The sequence below is a fragment of the Leiobunum rupestre genome, chromosome 4 (assembly GCF_980474605.1).
Source record: "Leiobunum rupestre chromosome 4, qqLeiRupe1.1.hap1, whole genome shotgun sequence".
NCBI classification, from domain to species: Eukaryota; Metazoa; Arthropoda; class Arachnida; order Opiliones; family Sclerosomatidae; genus Leiobunum; species Leiobunum rupestre.
In genome coordinates this window covers 66238731-66260938 of record NC_143387.1, presented here as the reverse complement: position 1 = coordinate 66260938, position 22208 = coordinate 66238731, and the positions used below count along the sequence as shown (strand labels likewise).

The 22208-nt window shown below is 37.5% G+C and overlaps 1 protein-coding gene across 3 annotated transcripts in view; it reads right to left on the bottom strand.

Annotated features, from left to right (window-relative positions):
* The window catches only part of LOC149948793 (octopamine receptor beta-2R-like), a 91385-nt gene extending 85863 nt beyond the window's left edge, over positions 1 to 5522 (bottom strand). For all 3 annotated transcript variants that reach the window (XM_090173929.1, XM_090173930.1, XM_090173931.1), the window contains exon 1: positions 4469 to 5522. In XM_090173929.1, the coding sequence (XP_090030055.1) occupies positions 4469 to 4983 (515 nt within the window). In that variant the 5' untranslated portion in view covers positions 4984 to 5522. The remainder of the gene's footprint in view (positions 1 to 4468) is intronic.
* Between the last annotated feature and the right edge of the window lie 16686 nt (positions 5523 to 22208).

The following is a 22208-nucleotide window of genomic DNA, read 5'->3' as shown; positions in this document are numbered from 1 at the left end:
ACTGAACAGAGTGATTGAAAATTGGTTCTTAAGAACTGAGTGATTGAAAATTGGTTCTTAAGAACTGAGTGATTGAAAATTGGTTCTTAAGAACTGAGTGATTGAAAATTGGTTCTTAAGAACTGAGTGATTGAAAAGTGGTTCTTAAGAACTGAGTGATTGAAAAGTGGTTCTTAAGAACTGAGTGATTGAAAAGGGGTTTTTACTGAACAAACTGATTGAAAAGTGGTTTTTACTGAACAAAGTGATTGAAAAGTGGTTTTTACTGAACAGAGTGATTGAAAAGTGGTTTTTACTGAACAGAGTGATGGAAAAGTGGTTTTTACTGAACAGAGTGATTGAAAAGTGGTTTTTACTGAACAGAGTGATTGAAAAGTGGTTTTTACTGAACAGAGTGATGGAAAAGTGGTTTTTACTGAACAGAGTGATTGAAAAGTGGTTTTTACTGAACAGAGTGATTGAAAAGTGGTTTTTACTGAACAGAGTGATTGAAAAGTGGTTTTTACTGAACAGAGTGATTGAAAAGTGGTTTTTACTGAACAGAGTGATTGAAAAGTGGTTTTTACTGAACAGAGTGATTGAAAAGTGGTTTTTACTGAACAGAGTGATTGAAAAGTGGTTTTTACTGAACAGAGTGATTGAAAAGTGGTTTTTACTGAACAGAGTGATTGAAAAGTGGTTCTTACTGAACAGAGTGATTGAAAAGTGGTTCTTACTGAACAGAGTGATTGAAAAGTGGTTCTTACTGAACAGAGTGATTGAAAAGTGGTTCTTACTGAACAGAGTGATTGAAAAGTGGTTCTTACTGAACAGAATGATTGAAAGTGGTTCTTATTGAACAGAGTGATTGAAAAGTAGTTCTTACTGAACAGAGTGATTGAGTGTCTCTTATTGAACAGCGTGATTGATGAGTGGTTCTTATTGAACAGAGTGATTGATGAGTGGTTCTTATTGATTAGAGTGATTGATGAGTGGTTCTTATTGAACAGAGTGATTGACGAGTGGTTCTAATTGAACAGAGTGATTGATGAGTGGTTCTAATTGAACAGAGTGATTGATGAGTGGTTCTAATTGAACAGAGTGATTGATGAGTGGTTCTTATTGAACAGAATGATTGATGAGTGGTTCTTATTGAACAGAGTGATTGATGAGTGGTTCTAATTGAACAGAGTGATTGATGAGTGGTTCTAATTGAACAGAGTGATTGATGAGTGGTTCTTATTGAACAGAGTGATTGATGAGTGGTTCTTATTGAACAGAGTGATTGATGAGTGGTTTTTTATGAACAGAGTGATTGCTGAGTGGTTCTTATTAAACAGAGTGATGGATGAGTGGTTTTTCAATGAATTGATATATTGGTGAGTGTTTTTAACGAATTGAGTGGTTAAAAAGCGGTTCTTAATTAATTGAGTGATTGAAAAATGGTTCTCAATAAACAGTGATTGCAAAATTGTTCTTAATGAACAGAGTGATTGAAAAACATATATTTATTAATAAAGTGATTGAAAAATTGTTCGTAATGAATAGAACTCTTAGGTTGATAATGTGTAGTGCGATACTTAGGGTAATGTTCAGGATAATTGCATTATATGTAGCTGTTGTCCCTCCTACGCATTGTCACCCAGCCACCCGATTTAAAAAGGCATTAATTATTGCTAGATGACTTGGACCTAAGGTAGTGACTTGGGTACTAGCCTAGATTATAATATTATTATTATTATTATTAGTATATTAACTCTAACCGTAATATGCAAGATATACTTGAGGGGGATTGTGTGTACTCAAATGTCCGTGACATCTTGTTCTTTTGGTATCTCGTCTGAGACAGAATATTTTTTCATCGTTTTTCTTGTGGAATTATTCGTAACACGCAGAGTGACGATCACGTGACGACGTTTCTACTTCCCATTCATCTTTGACAGTACATATCCGTGGGGTATCATTAACTAATGGTTCTTACTCGGTCTAGCGCCGCTCGCTTTTCAAAATCCACCGTCCCATTTTGAGATATATTTTTGGCAACCAGGGACGTGAAATTGTCCAACGCTTCTCAAATATCAATTTAAAAAAATTTAGCTGACAGTTTATTTTAAATTTTGTATGTTATTTTTCAAGTTTTTGGTATCATAAATATGCCAACACTAAAAATTATCATTCTAACTCTGGATCTATGAGACATTTGCATATATTTAATATTTTATTAAAAATTGCCTAGTTTGTATTAAAATTTCTAATTATATCAAAGGTTTTATTTTAAGTACTTGAATGGCCTTTTTAAAATCAATTCTAGTATTGTTAATATTATAATGTAAACAACGATTAATTATATTAATATTACAAATTATAACAGCTAATGATTTACGTATTAATAACCAAATATTAGCGTTATATTTTAACATAGCCTTATTTATCGTCCCAAAATATTAATTCGAATACACTTAATAATCTAATATAATGTAAACCACTTTTTTAGAGGTTATCAGAAAAGACCTGATTAAATATTACAAATTATAATTATATCAAAATATTATCGTTATATTTTAACACGACCTTTTATATCGTTTAAAAAAACATGACTCAAGCACGGCATCGTATCAAAAATATATCACAAAGGATATTTTATCGTCAATTATTTTAAAATATAACCGCTAGCCGGTTCCGAATAATATCAAAATATTATTGTTAGATTTAAATATGACATTCTATATCGTACGGACGTCATCGTATATAAGAAAATATATCACGAATACATTTTTGGTTATCCCAAATCCTTCGAAGCGATTATATTGGCAAATTTTGAATAGTTGGCCGTTTTCTAGAACGATACATTGCTGTCACCAAAAAAAGCGACTTGGTGCGGCCTTTTTTTCTGTAACTGGCGTTTGTAGAAAAGGAATCAATGGCGGATCGATTTTGGGCCGTTTTTCCGCTCCCGACTTCAGCGGTCCCGTCTCTGAATCCTCCGTGCTTTTAGCATATGTCCGGATCTTGGAAATGAGTTAAGGAACGTGTTTACTGGGCTATTTTTACGGTCCAATTTTCAGACCACTACTACGCGGGTTGGTTAGAGTTTAATAATACATAATAATAATAATACCCAAGACTCCACCCTAGGCTCAAGTCATCTAGCGACTTCTAAAAATGCCTTTAAATCAGATTGCGTAGGAGGGTCGCGAGCGCTTCATGCCACGTGAGCCAACAGCTCCCTACACTCACAAGTTAACCTTTACAAAGATTTCATGGAAACAGGAGACTGAACAACTCGGGTAAACCCCCTTTAGCAGTAGGGAGAGAACTTGCAAACTCTACGCGGAAGGAGTTAACTCTCTACGTGTTGCAAAGCTGAAATGTATTGAGGTATTTAATAAAATTACGGAACATTCGTGACGATTGAAAAATGTATTAAAAATTTTGAGAATTTAATATTAAGTCACACACAAATTCCTCAATACATTTATCATCACCATGAACAAAATTAGCTCCACTATTTTCAAAGCTTATACGTTCGAGAACTCTACGCGGAAGGAGTTAATTCTCTAGGCGTTCCAAAGCTTAAACGTTCGCGTTCGGGTGCGAGGAGCTTAGAGTCCTCGTTTTGTTAATATCGCAATCGCGTGCAATCTCTATCGGATAATCGAACCCTTCGTCGGACACGTGACCGAGTAGGCATTCCGGTTGGAGAAGAATGAAATAAAAGGATTTGGGTTTTTCCATCTCCGGGGAAAATACCGGGATGTTTTTTCTAAAATAAAAAACCACTTTAAATTGGAAAATTGTGACAAACTGGCTCTAATGGAAACGGAATATACTGGGCCACACTGATTTCTTTGTACGGAATAGTGTTTTTTATTTTGTAGTTTAGTTCGGGAGGAAAAGATAACCTTGGAAAGCGCGTCTGTTCAATGGATGGCAATGTTTGGATGACAAGGTTATCACTCTCTCTCTCTCTCTCTCTCTCTCTCGATTAAGGCGCAAATTCTGGTATAATTAATGCACCGATCGTCTTCCCCGTATGATATCATTTTACGCGGTAAGTGCGCCAAGTTATGTACTAAATTAGGCTACGACCGCGCCGTCACTGATTGCCCCTTGAAACCCGCCGTAAATCACTAGATATTGATCATAGTGTTAAATTCACACCGCAAAGTCACGGACTGATTTGCGCAAAAATTGACTCTTGAGAAATTCACCTCGCGTAGCAATAGACAGACTTGATAAAAAAATTTCCAAAGTGAAATTCACGCCGCGTAGCCATGGATAGATTTTCTCAGTAATTGCTCAATGAGAAATTCACACTGCGTAACCATGGACGTATTTTCTCAATAATTGACCAGTATTAAAGTCGCACTGCGTAACCGTGAGTAGATTTTCTCAAGAAAAAATGATTGGTATTTAAGGATGGTGGGGTTGTTTTTATTAAAGAAACAGAGGATACCGTGGACGAATGGTACGGGAGTTGATATCTTACCTGTCGAGACTGATGCATCCTAGGTGCATGATAGAGGCGGTGGAGAATAGGACGTCGCAAGAATTCCAAAAGTCACAAACAGTTTGGTTAAAAAGCCAGCGTCCGGAGAGGGACAAGATGGCGTTAAACGTCATGGCGAAGAGGGCGACCAGCGTGTCCGCCATGGCCAGAGAGACGATGAAATAGTTCGTGGTCGTGCGCAATTTGTGGTGTCTGATGACGCTGACGATGACCAAGAGGTTGCCGAAGACGGCGCAGAAGATGATGGTGAACATGACGCACGTCTTGAGGACCAGCCGCAGGATGTCGTCCCAGGAACCAAGCACCGAAGTCGCGGCCGCCTCGCTGTCCGTCTCGTTCTCGACCAGGGAGGCGACCACCGTCGAGACGACGGCCGTGACCACTCCGCCACTGCCGCGCAAGGCGATCGTCGTCGGCAGGGAAGCCGCCGTGCTAATGTTATTCGCGGCCACGATGTTGAAGAACGAGTCGTTGACGAGCGGTGCATAGTCCATACCGAATTCCACGCCGAAGGCGACTTTGTCGATTCGTATCGGAGGAAATACTTCGAGGATGCGCGTTGCGATTGACGCTTTGACGATGGTGACGGTGACACTGGCCCCGTCGAGGTCATATTCCGACACCACCACTTCTGGTAGCAGCGACGACGCGCACACGCCGGAACACCACCGTCGTCCCGCTGTTCCGGGACACGACGGACGCGCGAAACAACATTAAAGGAAATCTCTCTAGCTTTCCAACAAAGTGTGGCCCCGCCAATGGCCAAACGACCAACGAATAAATAACCACCAACAACTCTATAATTCGGACGCCGAGACTAGCGCTAAATGGAAAACCCTTCGAGTAGGATAGGGACCTATCGGTATCAGCGTGCGGTGTCTCGTTCGTTCCCAATCGGGCTAAAAATTGTTGATAAGGGAATTAGCGTTAGAGCTCTGAACCGACGCGTCTCACCTTCGCCACTTCTACAGCTCGAATACCGCAGCTGCAGTAAAGTTACGCGCCGCGCGGCACTCGCTGGCTGCTCCGACGAAACGCTCAGAGAGAGAGAGAGAGAGAGAGCGAGAGAGAGAGGAGTTCCGTAGCAGCATCAAGCAGTCAATATTATGAGGGGGGGACGACAAAGGATCCTTGAAACCCCCCTCTCCGCTTGGTTTCTCTTCCTATCTCTCTCTCCGCGTCCTTTCGCCAGAATCAGTCTCATCATCTCAAAGAACACCTCACTCTTTTACGCGTTCACTTTTTCCGGACACAATTAATAAAAGCTTTTTGCACAATAAACGTGTTTCTATAATCAGAATCAACGTAATTTAGTAGTGAAATGAAAGTTGGCACTTTGCTAACTTAAGTTCAGAGGGGGTGAAAATTAAGTACAGTCTTAAGTTACCGTAATTTAGGAAATCAGTAAATTACGCGGTAATTTACCGCGTAATTTACCGCAACACGGTAAATTACCGTAATTTTCTCTTTTTTTTTTAAAGTTTTTTTTTACGTTTAAAACAAGGTATACAGAGAAGAAACGCTTTTGTTGGGTATTATACATTTTATAAATTACCACAATAGGTTATGAATGAATGCCCAAAAATGTTCAATTATCTTCATTTTGAGATGCATTATCAGTATCATCATATTCCTCAGGGTACTCACTATCGTTTTCATCCTCGTCAGATTCATCGATAGTTAATTGAACAGGTATAAACAGGGCTAGACATAAGTATTCTTCCTATTAAACGTATCAAACTATTCTAACACGACCTTCGACTGCTTGGAAATTCGCAACCAAAACGAATCTAGGTGGCGCAGCGGTGCCTATCTCTTCGAGTTAGTGCGTTACGCCTATGACCTAGTGTTTGCTGGAGTGAAATTACATTATTAAACGATGCAAAAATACACTAAAACGCGAATAACGTTAGGTTTCGAGTTTTGTAATCTTGCGCGACGTATTTTAGGTACATTTTAGCCCGAAAGATCAAAGAAAATTGAGAAACAGTGAAACACGAATACGATGGTAACACAGTAAATTACCCTGGTAATATGTAATTACCATTTTCGTAATTTACCCGAGAAAATTGTAAATTACGGTTACCAGGGTAATTTACCGATTCGTATCTCTATCTACGGCACTACGTTGAACAGTATACGGCACTACGGATGACAGTATACGGCACTACGGATGACAGTATACGCCACTACAGATGGCAGTATACGGCACTACGGATGACAGTATACGCCACTACAGATGGCAGTATACGCCACTACGTTGAACAGTATACGCCACTACGTTGAACAGTATACGCCACTACGTTGAACAGTATACGCCACTACGTTGAACAGTATACGCCACTACGTTGAACAGTATACGCCACTACGTTGAACAGTATACGCCACTACGTTGAACAGTATACGCCACTACGTTGAACAGTATACGCCACTACGTTAAACAATATACGCCACTACGTTAAACAATATACGCCACTACGTTAAACAATATACGCCATTACGTTAAACAATATACGCCACTACGTTAAACAATATACGCCATTACGTTAAACAATATACGCCACTACGTTAAACAATATACGCCATTACGTTGAACAGTATACGCCACTACGTTGAACAATATACGTCACTACGTTGAACAGTATACGCCACTACGTTAAACAATATACACCATTACGTTAAACAATATACGCCATTACGTTAAACAATATACGCCACTACGTTAAACAATATACGCCATTACGTTAAACAATATACGCCACTACGTTGAACAGTATACGCCACTACGTTAAACAGTATACGCCACTACGTTAAACAGTATACGCCACTACGTTAAACAGTATACGCCACTACGTTAAACAGTACACGCCACTACGTTGAACAGTACACGCCACTACGTTGAACAGTACACGCCACTACGTTGAACAGTACACGCCACTACGTTGAACAGTATACGCCACTACGTTGAACAGTATACGCCACTACGTTGAACAGTATACGCCACTACGTTAAACAATATACGCCACTTCGTTGAACAGTATACGCCACTTCGTTGAACAGTATACGCCACTACATTGAACAGTATACGCTACTACGTTAAACAGTATACTCACTACGTTGAACAGTATACGCCACTACGGTAAACAGTATACTCACTACGGTAAACAGTATACTCACTACGTTGAACAGTATACGCCACTACGTTGAACAGTATACGCCACTACGTTGAACAGTATACGCCACTACGTTGAACAGTATACGCCACTACGTTGAACAGTATACGCCACTACGTTGAACAAGATACGCCGTTTCATTTCAGAACGGAGCAAGTGAATAGAATGTCATCTTTCCCGTCTAACGTTGGTGGTCGAAGTTAAGCCTAACCATCTTCCGGCCCTTAGTTGGAAAGCCCGCTTGTTGGGGTTGTCGCTATTTTGTTACTTTCGGTGCGATAAATTCTTGTTCCCTGTGATTCTGAGTAAAGGTAGTAACGTTGAAATTAAACTAGATCCCGAAAGATAAAGAATTTATATTGAAGTTGCGTTGTTAATCAAGATTTAAGCCTATTTTTAATTTCGTTTACTTGGTAAATAGCCAGCAACCATCGGAATTGATCTTAACCCTAATGAAGGTAGCTTCACTATTCTCCCCCTCCCCGATTTCCAAATGGTGTATTTAGTTTGGCAACGCAAACTTTTGGAACCGGATTTATAATTTTATGACGATAAGTCATTTTGCTAAATAAATATCTTGCGTAATATACAAACAGGCCTATAATATGATTATCAACGGCTTCAATAACCTAATTTGAACACGTGCAGGTTTTGAGAAAATTCATAAGTTGAAATCCCGGGTTAAGGGGGAAGAATACAGTAAAAGCCTATTTTTCGTTCAAGCTGAACGTTTCTGTTTTAACAATTACATAATTGAATTATATTTTTATTATTAGCCTGAACCTTCCTCTAGTGCTTAAAATAATTTTGATAATTCTAATATTAATAGTTAACGAGATATAAGGTCCTAACTAAAGGGTAGTTTGGGCGCTTGCCCAACTTGTTTAGCTCTGGGGGTCCGAATTAAAACGTAATAACTTAATTACTTTTAAATTTAAAATTGTAAAAATTATTTTAGTCACTAAACAAGAGGCTGTTCTATACTTAAACATTAATTTTATAAGTTAAAATACAAAATTAAAAGAGTTCAGCTTGAAATAGCGCGAAAATAGACAATGGCCACTGTAGTCTTCCCCCTTAACGCTGTTAAATTTTCGTTTCAACGACTTCGGAGATTTCTATTTTTGCGCGTCTGTTGGTCGCGTTCGTATTTCCGTATATCCGATTTTAAATCCATCCGTTAACGATTGGTGTTAAGATTCTACTAACGTCGGACTCGAACCTTCACTAGATCCCGAAGTAGGAACTTCCGATCGCATTATCCATTTTCCCTTTCGGCGTGTCCTCAAAATTCCGGATCTGATCTCGATAATTTATATCAAAGAGAATGAAGGATTCGTCGGGCTCGGACCGCGAGTTCGTAGCAATTACACGCCCTCTCGTGACAACTGTCCGTTCTCCCTACGGGTAATTAAATATATATTTGACTTAAGATTCAATTCGATTCGATCGTTCCCCTTTCCAAGAAAATGGCCACTGAAACAAGCGGCCTTCAACCCCGCTCAAAGCGAGCGTGTACTTACGCCAATTTCACCCGGTAGCTTAGGGCTTTCTCCATTATTGATACGCCATTATATATCCCATTCTTCTTTGATAAATCCACTTCCGCCGGAAACTGAATTAGGAGCTACAATTATCCGTCTTTGATGGCTCCCGTACCAAAGGCTTTCTGAAAGGCGCTTATACGTCATCCGAAATATCTCTGTTGTTCTTCATAAATCTCCAGGGTTTTTTTTAATAATATTCATCAATTATTTATTTCTACTTCAGCATAGTTTAAATAAATACATTATCGATAATACTAATAACGTCCAAATTTCTTTTATACGAGGTTATAAGTTAAACATTATCTTTCTGACTTCTTAATCTAATTTTCTTAGAATCTGAATGTTTTTATTCTTAATCTCCTTCGCGTTATTGATTACGCGATTATTACATCATTGCATTTTTTATTCTTCCTCTCATAAATTATATCTTGCATTGATAATCAAATTTACGTCAAAATGTGGTTTTTGACGATGCGAAGTACGAAGCCACTCTACAAGGAATAGCGATAATGAAATCTTTGGTTTCAATCGACTCGTAAAACGGCCACAGCGGGACTGGTAACGCCATCTGTAGCTGGTTTCCGATAATGTTTTACGAAGCCCCTTCCACGATCTCGTCGAGATTTCCCACCAAGTACTATAACGAGTTGAAGTTTATCCGCTTTGCTCGTGTTTAAAAATACATCTGGCTTCATCCGCCCACGCGAACTGCCTTCTACAGAGTGGGAGGAGTACTATTCTTTGTATGTTTTTCACTTTTCCCGCTTCGTGACGATGGATTGTTAATTTTTTTCCCCATTTTTGATAAACGTCTTTTATTAGTACCGATCCACGTTGAGGTTCGCGTCATGACTTCGCTTGAAACGTGCGCCGCCTTCGGTTACGTTTCGAAGGTTTTTTCTTCTCAGACAGTCTCGGAATTTTTAAATGGAATAGCTAACCTTCGCTTGTCGTCATAACGACGTCGTATTCGAAACAGTGGTGACGTCACGCGTTCGGGGCATAATTTATGTATTGTCTAAATAAGATGAATTTCTACTAGCGAATAAAATAAACCTCCGCTTTTTCAAACTGAACGCTCGATAACCTTAGCTACTTTCGTGACAACGTTTGAAGGGGTTTGTTTTCGGGAATACTTCTGATTATTATAAGTAACTTAATAAGCATAAGGGTGACACTCGCGTACATTTTTACAAAATTATTTCTTCAGAGTGACATCAAAAAAATCCAAATAGCGCAACCCGCTAATAATAATAATAATAATAATAATAATAATAATAATAATAATAATAATCATAATATTAAAAAAAAAGTCAGCTAGGCTAATGCCCAAGGCACCACCTTAGGCGACTTTTGAAGGGGAAACCGAAGATCTCGGGGGAAAACCCCTTAAACCAGTGGGGAGAGAACTTGCAAACTCAACGCGGAAGGAGTTGTTCCGAGGTTTCACCCAGTGCCACAAGCTGGGATCGAACCCGGCTCCTCTAGCTGCGAGGTGAAAGTGCTAACCACTCCGCCACCCGACGTTAGTAAGCAGTGTGTTTCATTTTGCACATAAATATAATTTCCTTCTTTATTGAACCATTGTTTAAATTGTCAGCTAATTTAGGCTACTATAAATGTAATATTTACACAGAAGGGGGGTGGCCATATTTCTAATTTCAAGATTGAGATATTTTTTATTAAAAGATTTTAATTTCTTTACAAGATAGACCTAAATATTAGTAGAGCTCTATTCTCAGTCCATATTTATAACATAAGTAACATAATAGCATAAATATGACACTTCCTATTCATCCAATGAAATTTTTTAAATGATAGTCTGTTTCGCCAATGACAACGTAAACCATTACAACTCTCCGCGAACGGCTCCTAGTATTTAAAGGATGCCCGGAAAATCGGCGACGGTCCGCGGGCAGCCTTTCTCTTTCTGCGAGGCGGAAGTGCTAACCACTCCGCCACCCCAGCTAGGCTAAGCTAATAACAAAGGCACCAGCCCAAGTCAAATAGCCACGTATAATGCCATTAATTCAGGTGGCTGGGTTTAATTGCGTAGGAGGGTGGTGACCAGCCATTTGCTCCCTACATTTCAAATAACCGTTAGCCTCCACAGGTTTTATGGAAAGGGGGTTTTGCCCCCGAGTCCTTCTGCGCCCAAAGAAAAACCCCATTCACTAGTGGGGAGATAATTTCAAAACTCAACGCAGAAGGACTTTCGTGTATGTAGGGCTAACCATTTCTTAGGAAGATTCAAAACGTTTTATAATGGAAAACTAACGCAAAATAATGATAAATTATTGATTGTTAACATAAAATTTATTATTAAAATACTCGTTAATTTTGACCCTGGAGGAAATTTCAAATGTAAACGCGTTTTCGAACAAATTCCAAGTATTATCGGATTGGCTGAATTGAATTTCGCTGACCAATAGTTTAAGAAACGGAACAAAAATTACTAGATTTTAAGGTTATGAATTTGTTAAATCCCTCTACTAATTGGAGGCGAATAATGGTGGTATCAGACACGCATACTTTATTCTGTTATCTTACTTATGCTATTATCTTATATGAGTCTCATTTCCCATCTGAGCTTATGATATTCTTCCCACAAGCAATGCCCACTCAAATTGTTTTTTTGAACCATTATTCTACGAAATTGAATTAATAGAATTTCTTATTGTATATACTCGTAAATTACGCAAACGATGCCTAAAGAAATGAATCTTCATTATTTATTTTTCAAATAAAATCCAATACAGCTTCACGTAGATAAGACGCCTACGCCAATGCGATTTATTAACGTGAATATCTCAAAAACCACGAAATAGTAACCTCATTTCCAGAAATATTTGCGCTTTGTAACTGGCAGTAGCCGAATGAGAAACTTCAGAATTAAAAAACTGAGGCCTAATTCTTATCGAGTAATTAATGGGTCGTGTAAAACTCATTATAACACCCCCCTCGACTTTGTCTCCTCAAGTACCGCCACCTTCCGGCTATTCCAAAGATAAGCTGCCTATTTGTAACCCATCACCAAGCGTTACTTGACAGTCCGTATACGTCCACATTTGACGTCTCCCCGCGTTTACCCTAAGTGTCGGCTGATCCTCAACCGCGTTTAAAACTCTTCCCAAAATCATTATACGCCCGTTTCCTTAGTCTTAATTTCATCCTCGAAAATGCACCGCGTTCCAGAGTTAACTCCGCCGTCACGTACGCTGTCAAGAAAGATTGGCTTTTACCGTTTAATATCAATTAAATCGTCGAATGTTAGAAATCAGCAACCGTTATTCTTGGGGTACTCTACAGGGCTTGTGGCGATGTTCAATTGAAATATAACCAAACCTATCGGAAAATTCTGATTAATCTGGCGCACCTGCGAGCTATTTAGTTTTCAAAATCCCAAGTTTAAGTTCAACCCCAATAACTCCATTCTTCCGTAAAAATCACCGCTTTCACGTGACGTCGAGTGTCCGGCTTCAACTCAACCCGCGCTGGCCGTTCTCATTGTCTTAAGCGTAGCCTCGGGTTACCTTTGAAGTTGGCTTACCACTATGTCCGCTGAGGGTGGGGACGATAATGGGTTCTACTCCTTTTCAGCTTCGAGCGAAAGGCCGCAGAGAGGGGGAAAGACTTCATCCAGGGGCATCGCGGTGTTCTAGTGGCGCCATCCATCGGGGATTCCTCTCTCTTTCAAATTGCAGCCTCATTATTCATTGAATCGAATTAGCTCGGGCTAGAAAATACAGTCTGAGCGCCTCGAATCTCCGCAGTTCGGGGATCCATTATTTTCGAGCGGAATCGCGATATTTTAGAAGCCAGCGACATCTGGCGGGGTGGGTGGGCAAGTTGATTGGGATATTAACAGGAAGCTCATTTGTTTTCGAAAATGGACCACCCGTAATTTCGCGCCAATGTCGCTTTCTGCCGTTCGAACGCCTGTTATTGGAATGGACTTCACTACGCGGACAAAAGTAACAAAAAAAACCAACATATCCAGAAAATATTTTGTTCCATTGAATAACTTGTTGAAAATAAGCTGATGCAATAGGGTATTTTTCAACCTTTTCGAACTTAATTTATTATTTAATAAGTTCAAAAATGAACAGCTGTTGGCATGAAATTGAGAATTATTTCAACTGCCATTCTTTTCTAAATATACCTTTTCAAAACTATGGAACGTTCAGCAACGTGGTTTTAAAGGATAAGTTCAAAGCTGTGGAATTATTTATAAAGCCATCCGTGATGATAATATTAATTGCTAATAATTTATCGACTTTTTCTAATCAATCGTCCTTCGGCGAATTTGATATTTAAATAAACCGCGTAAAACGGTTAAGATTTTAGCGCTTATAGTAAATTTAAAATGAAGTTTTTTAATGACGTACTGGCTTGTCGCAGAATTCTTCAGGGTCGTAGTGTCAGAGAATTTTGAGAGCGCAATGGGTAAAATAAAACGACTTTATTTACATTAAAAAAGCTTAGTCAATTGAATCGACATATCTCGAACTGGTCAGACAACCAACTACTAGTTTCTAGATTTTCTTTAACAAGGTAAACTTCAGTCACACCAGGGCAAAAGGCTAATATCGTATCAAGGTTTACCAAAATATTAGACCTAAGTTTTACTAAAACTTTATACATTTTTTTATCATTATTCTTTTTACATTAATCGAACGAAAAGTTGCGACATGTCTAATCTACTCAATCGTCCTTCAGCAAATTTGATATGAAAGAAATATATTACAAATTGTTTAATTTAACGAAGAATGTATTTATTGATACTTAGGGAGAGTGACCAATTGGGCTCGGTAAAGTTGGCACCCCCTATTTTTCTTTACTCGAATTAACCATCTTATATTATGGCACCCAATATGCACCATAACGCACCATCAAAGACACGTTACGCACCCCCTGGGAACCGAAGGAAATTTACAATATAAAAGGGGTGCCAACTTTATCTCAACACCCCCACTTCAACTTTTGTGGAAAAGACATGCACCAATCAATCGCACCCATTACGCACCATTATGCACCATTATCAGCGTTTTTCGCACCGTATTGGTTTTAGATTTATTCAAATATTACAGTGGGGGTGCCAGATTTACTTCAGCACCCCCATATACCTAGCGCCCTATAAAGATGACCAATCAATCGCACCCATTACGCACCATTATGCACCGTACGCTTTTAATTACGCACCATACTAGTTCATGAATTACGTTCATTTTTAATTTTAGGATTATTTAAATATAAATTGGAACTGTGGGGGTGCCAGATTTACTTCAGCACCCCCATATACCTAGCGCCCTATAAAGATGACCAATCAATCGCACCCATTACGCACCATTATGCACCGTACGCTTTTAATTACGCACCATACTAGTTCATGAATTACGTTCATTTTTAATTTTAGGATTATTTAAATATAAATTGGAACTGTGGGGGTGCCAGATTTACTTCAGCACCCCCATATACCTAGCGCCCTATAAAGATGACCAATCAATCGCACCCATTACGCACCATTATGCACCGTACGCTTTTAATTACGCACCATACTAGTTCATGAATTACGTTCATTTTTAATTTTAGGATTATTTAAATATAAATTGGAACTGTGGGGGTGCCAGATTTACTTCAGCACCCCCATATACCTAGCGCCCTATAAAGATGACCAATCAATCGCACCCATTACGCACCATTATGCACCGTACGCTTTTAATTACGCACCATACTAGTTCATGAATTACGTTCATTTTTAATTTTAGGATTATTTAAATATAAATTGGAACTGTGGGGGTGCCAGATTTACTTCAGCACCCCCATATACCTAGCGCCCTATAAAGATGACCAATCAATCGCACCCATTACGCACCATTATGCACCGTACGCTTTTAATTACGCACCATACTAGTTCATGAATTACGTTCATTTTTAATTTTAGGATTATTTAAATATAAATTGGAACTGTGGGGGTGCCAGATTTACTTCAGCACCCCCATATACCTAGCGCCCTATAAAGATGACCAATCAATCGCACCCATTACGCACCATTATGCACCGTACGCTTTTAATTACGCACCATACTAGTTCATGAATTACGTTCATTTTTAATTTTAGGATTATTTAAATATAAATTGGAACTGTGGGGGTGCCAGATTTACTTCAGCACCCCCATATACCTAGCGCCCTATAAAGATGACCAATCAATCGCACCCATTACGCACCATTATGCACCGTACGCTTTTAATTACGCACCATACTAGTTCATGAATTACGTTCATTTTTAATTTTAGGATTATTTAAATATAAATTGGAACTGTGGGGGTGCCAGATTTACTTCAGCACCCCCATATACCTAGCGCCCTATAAAGATGACCAATCAATCGCACCCATTACGCACCATTATGCACCGTACGCTTTTAATTACGCACCATACTAGTTCATGAATTACGTTCATTTTTAATTTTAGGATTATTTAAATATAAATTGGAACTGTGGGGGTGCCAGATTTACTTCAGCACCCCCATATACCTAGCGCCCTATAAAGATGACCAATCAATCGCACCCATTACGCACCATTATGCACCGTACGCTTTTAATTACGCACCATACTAGTTCATGAATTACGTTCATTTTTAATTTTAGGATTATTTAAATATAAATTGGAACTGTGGGGGTGCCAGATTTACTTCAGCACCCCCATATACCTAGCGCCCTATAAAGATGACCAATCAATCGCACCCATTACGCACCATTATGCACCGTACGCTTTTAATTACGCACCATACTAGTTCATGAATTACGTTCATTTTTAATTTTAGGATTATTTAAATATAAATTGGAACTGTGGGGGTGCCAGATTTACTTCAGCACCTCCATATACCTAGCGCCCTATAAAGATGACCAATCAATCGCACCCATTACGCACCATTATGCACCGTACGCTTTTAATTACGCACCATACTAGTTCATGAATTACGTTCATTTTTAATTTTAGGATTATTTAAATATAAATTGGAACTGTGGGGGTGCCAGATTTACTTCAGCACCTCCATATACCTAGCGCCCTATAAAGATGACCAATCAATCGCACCCATTACGCACCATTATGCACCGTACGCTTTTAATTACGCACCATACTAGTTCATGAATTACGTTCATTTTTAATTTTAGGATTATTTAAATATAAATTGGAACTGTGGGGGTGCCAGATTTACTTCAGCACCCCCATATACCTAGCGCCCTATAAAGATGACCAATCAATCGCACCCATTACGCACCATTATGCACCGTACGCTTTTAATTACGCACCATACTGGTTTCAGATTTATTCAAATATTACAGTGGAGGTGCCAGATTTACTTAGCACCCTAGAAATTAGGTCAACTGAACTTTTTGCAAATATTTTTATTACAAAGAGAAAGAAATCCAAAATAAAGACATAGAATTTTAGGTATGGTGTATTTATCTTAACTTTTAGTGTGTAATAAAAACTGCGTTTATATTTTAGATATGTTCGAGACATTCTATGCACTATTTTAAATTTTACATTTTGTCGCTTATTTTTCCGTTATGTCGAGTATTTTACCTTTTAATTCAAAATAATTAAGGTAAAGAAATATTTATACTGATGGAATTAATTCAATTGCGTAGAGCATATAAAGGTATAAAAATATTTTAAACAAATATATCGGAGTAGTTTTATATTAGAATATAAGAATAAATGGTAGCAACAAAAAATACTTAAATGCCAAAAGAGTTTTTATCACTAATATAGGCGGTTTTATTCAACTTTTAACGATTCTTCTCCTTTATATTGAGAAATATACTATATGAGGGTAAACTTGTGTGTTATCTGAAACCTCTATACTGGTCTTTGCCAAATCGTCGTACTTTTCCCACTTGTCGTTTGGACGTAGCCCGTAACACACGTAATGGCCAATAATACCAGGTGAATTCAATCCCTGAAAAGATACTACGGCTCGACAAAAGTAGGTCTTGCTATTTAACTTAATTGATTTTGGTATGTTTGAAAGTTTTAATACCACGCTGGTTTCACAATCCATTCTTGACGTAATATCTGTCAATTCTATAAAGAAATGAAAATCTGGGAAAGATTGTGTTATTTTCTTAATGCCCTTGCAAAGGTAGCATTCCACAAATATTTCCGTTGACAAATACGTTTGAACTAACTCTTCCATTTGGTCAATAGCTGTTGGTGAACAATCTATTGTGACGAAATTCTTCAATATGTCTCTTGTTTCGGAATTGCAATCGCATTTACTACTTTCTTTAAGGCATGGTCCTAAATTTATTTTTCTTAAAAGTTCCACTGCTGATGATTCGCATTTTACAATAATTATATTGAAGGGCGAAGTTTCGTTTTCGAAAAGATCTTTCAAAATTACTGCTCTTTGTCTGTAAATATTTAGTTTAATTCCAACACGCATCATTCGTTCAACTAGTATAAATATCGGTGTGTCCGTGTTTGGATCATCCACTACGTTTTTAACCTCGGCGGAATCGCAATAGCCTACGCACAGAGCTTGAATAATACTATCAAACGCGCAAGTGTTGGTAAGTGAATATTTAAGTTTTTGAATTTTGATTGGTTGCAGAGATAACGAATTAGCATTTTTTAAGAGACCTATAGGCAGTGCGTTCTGTTTTGAGGAAAAGTCAATTCTGGAAAGTTCAGATAGTTTATTTAGATAGGATTTTCGTGGTCGTTTTTTGGGACTAGTGCCTTGGTTTCGCCAGTTTTCAAATGAAGTAGACTCTTTTATCGCTTCTTTCTGTTGGGGCGCCTTCGGGGCGCAATTGCAACAGATACGTTTTTCGCCGTATCCTTCTTCTTCTCCTTCGACGAAGAGAGAACATCCAGGAAGGATATGAACATTTATCTAGCGTTTTCATAAATATATTATATTAGTTATTGCGTTGTAATTACATTATTTTTTAAACATACATTGCATATGGTACACTTGTGGGCACTTGATGGGAAGTCTCCCCGAATACAAGCGATGCATTTTGTTGTAGATGAGGAACTAGTATCGGCTAAATATTAAAATCATAAAAATTTAAAACTAAAGTAAAATTATTTACAGTGGTGTAGTCCTAAAACAAAGTCCCGAAGCTAACAAAGCGCTACTGAGGTAGTTAAAACTCTATAGTGGGGAGATATATATTAACAATTTTTTTATATTTTTTATATACACCAGTTTTTGTCATATATGCCAATTTTACCACTGTAATGATCGTTTCTCTAAAGTGGTACATTAAGCTAACAATGCTTTTCTCGACTACAACACTGTTTATTTATCAATTAAATGATTTTACGAGAAATAATTTCCAGGTGATTTTTGCAACTCCAACTATAAGCATTTTGATCTGAAGACGTTGGGTTATTAAACCGTACAAGAAACGTTTCTGTTGAAGTTTTCTAAATAAATGAAATATTTTGTTTATTTTAAGGCAAAAAATAAATTTAATTGGAGAAAATATAGCTCGGAACATAGTAACGATAAATTAGCTTTACGCCTAATCAGAGCATAAAATAAGGTAGCTGAAAAATTTTAAACTGCTTTAATAATTCTGTAGCTAATCAGAGGCGGTGAAAATTGAGCTTAGAGAGTTTAATCGTATAATAGAGAATAAAATAGTAACAAATAATGCTTTTGCCTTGGGAAAACTGTTTAATATCTTTCAGACATTATTCTTACGATTCATCCGTTTTAAATAATATCTTTCACAAGTAGTTAAATAACTTATATTGCTTAAATTTAAAGACTATTCTAAAATTCCCGAGCATCTGTATCGCGACTACTTTTCGCGAAAGACTCTGATTCGCTACAGTATTACATCAGTTCCAAAGGCTAATTCATAAGGCTAATTGGACCTTCAAATACATAAGTTTGAATCAAATACAAAACGGTAGTTAACAAAAATTATAACACTAATTCGTTTGTAATTACTAATTAAAAGCTAACGGTTTCATCTAAATATGTTTATAAAGAACTAAAATCTTGACAGTTTTTTGGTATTACCTGGCAAAAGTGACAAATTTTATCGGAGACATCTTCAGGGAAACTACCATCAGGAGATTCCTCTGTTTGAATAATTTGTTCATCTGAATGTTCTAATGATTTAATATAAATATATATACTTCCGTATTTGAAATAAAGAGAGGCATGGAACGTCTAAGTATTTATTTTGGGAATAGGGGCTGTTCACAAATTACCTAAATCGATAAGGGGGAGGGGGGTTTGTTCAAGCGTTACTAAATGTGGCAGGGGGAGGGTTCACTGAACTGTTACGTCACATATCATAAATTAGCATAGGAATTTAAATTATCAATTATTTTAACTTGTTTTATCATATATAATAGTGTGAGTTGCAGCGTATATTATTCCTAAGCATTATCTATTTCGATATCTCCCAATTTAAATTTTAAAATTGTTTGTTAGGGTTCGAGGGTTAGGATCCCCCCCCCCCCAGATTCCCGCTCAACCACGAGGGAGGTCCGCTTCTAACGATTGGAATCTGCTGGTCAGATATCCAATTTCTTACCACCCCGACATATGGTTGCATTTTTCTTAGGCCATATAAAAACATTTACGCATTTCCCAAAACCGAATGCGTTGCCAAAAATAAAATCTTATAATTTGTGTTTTATGACCACTTAGTCACTACGTTTCGAATTGGCGCTTTCCTAGAAAAGGGACCATAAAGATGACCCACAAACGGATGAATAAAAAACTATGGTGCGCGGGAAGAAAAAGTGGTAACAGAGTGGTAACAGAAAAGAGAGACCTAAAGTTAAAAATTAGTCTTAAAACCTTTTTGATAACAAGAAAAAAATTAAAAACGAAAAAAATAATAAAGTGCGGACCGGTAATGATGCTGCGTTCCATGAGCTCCCCGATTATGTAAGAAAAGAGGCGTTGAGCTCACGATAGCAAAAAGAGGCAAGATAACCCACCATGCGCCGCTACCGGGTAACGTGTACGGTACTTATTTACTGCACTTTCATCAAGCTCATAAGCCGTGACTGCACTTTCATCAAGCTCATCTTTCTCAATGGACTCCAACAGCCACCTAATCGTATCGTACATTTTATTTCCTAAATTCGATTTAAAATCGGTATCTTAATATTTAAAGTTAAAATTTAATGTCAATGTCTTAAGTTCAATTTATAAGCAACCCTCTTGATAGTTAAATAATTTTCCGACTAAGCCAATTTCATATTATCACTGACAGCCTATAATTTGATATACTATAATAATAATAATAATAATAATAATCTACTGCTTATTACCTGCATCGCAACAGGCCTGAGGCCCTTTTAACAGCGATGCGGGGGAAATTTAAACCGCGTGGGATGGTTGTGGCTAGCCCTGCCACAGATAACCGCTAGCGTCTCTACACTAACTATCGCTTTAAAACCTCTGCAAGTTTTGATGGAAAGGGGAAACCGAAGCACTCGGGGAAAACCCCTTTACAAGTGTACCGAGAGGGCACTTTTAATTACCGTTCAGTTATAATATATTCACAAAGCTTAGTTTTCGAATTTATCATCCTTACATGGATTCTGGTATAAATTAAATTACTATCACTATCAATGGGTTGATTTTTCCATTCTTACTATAACTTGGTCGATTGGCCATTTAAGCAAAGATAATAAAATAAGTAATTTGGCAACGCATTCGATTCCCTTAATCTAAACTAAGCTTACAACAAAATCCCCTAGACAATAACAGACCATTTTATCCGCAAGACCCAATAGTGAAATCTTAGCGGAAGTCCCGGACTACCATCTAGTGTTACATAAGTGAAATATATTTATATGAAGGATCAATTAAAAATAAAAACGCTACAAATTATCTTTCTAGGGGCAGAATAATACCGAAATTTACTTAATTTTGAAAGAAATTTTATATTTTTGAGATTAATGGTGTTATTATAATGGGGGGTGTCGAGTATTTGTGACGTAATTTAGGGGGTGGGGTCTGTCCTTTAGTTACTCTCTGTTACAAGGGGGAGGGAGATGTCGAAAACGGTTTTTTTTTGCGTTACGTAATTTGTGAACAGCCCCATATTTGAAATAGTTCATTTTTTTAAAATTAAGTTCTAAATCATACTAAATAACATGACGTTTATAATAACAGACATGGAATTTGGTAAATAAGTGTATTATTTAAGATAACTTTCCAAAATATTCTCAGTTGTTACATAATTTCTCAATTGATTCTAGAAACCATGAATGTATTCATTTCTACCAAGAATATCGATCTGAAATATCTTTGCTGTCATCTGCGTCTCGGATAGGCTTAAACATTTTCACAAGCGTATCTGGTTCTACGAAAAATCCCCGTTTTTCGTATTTTAACCGATAAAGAAATTTACTTGCTACTCTTAGAATATTACCTCTACTAATACGAAAAATCTTACATATTATTTATAATAAAATGCACTATTAATATTATTAAAAATTATTTTCGTTTGATCGTAAGAATAAATATTGCAACTTTTTGGACTCAAAGAAAACTAAAAATCTGCTTGTTAAAACGTTTGTAGCTGCCGCTCGTGAGCGACGTCATAAAAACTAGACCTACCTAATGCGGTTCTACATTCATGGTATAAATTAATACATGCATGTAGAAACATAGTGAATAAATGCTATACATAAAATTATTTACTCACCGTTAGTTTGTGGAGAAATGACCATGATGCTTTTTTTCTGAGATTGCGTATTTGATTCAATTAAGTTCATTCTCCCAACCAAGGATTTGATATGAATCGACAAAAACTCATCGATACTAAGGGGGAGTTGGTGGTTTTTAAAAACTCGATGTTTCAAATCATTAAAGCTACTTTCAACTCCGGCACTGGTAGCCACTGTACTTCCTAGTTTAAAAACAGGTCGCATTAGGCTGGTCCAAAGTGGTAAAAGTTTTGCCAATTTCATCAAGTCTTTTTTCAAATGAGGAACTAGTT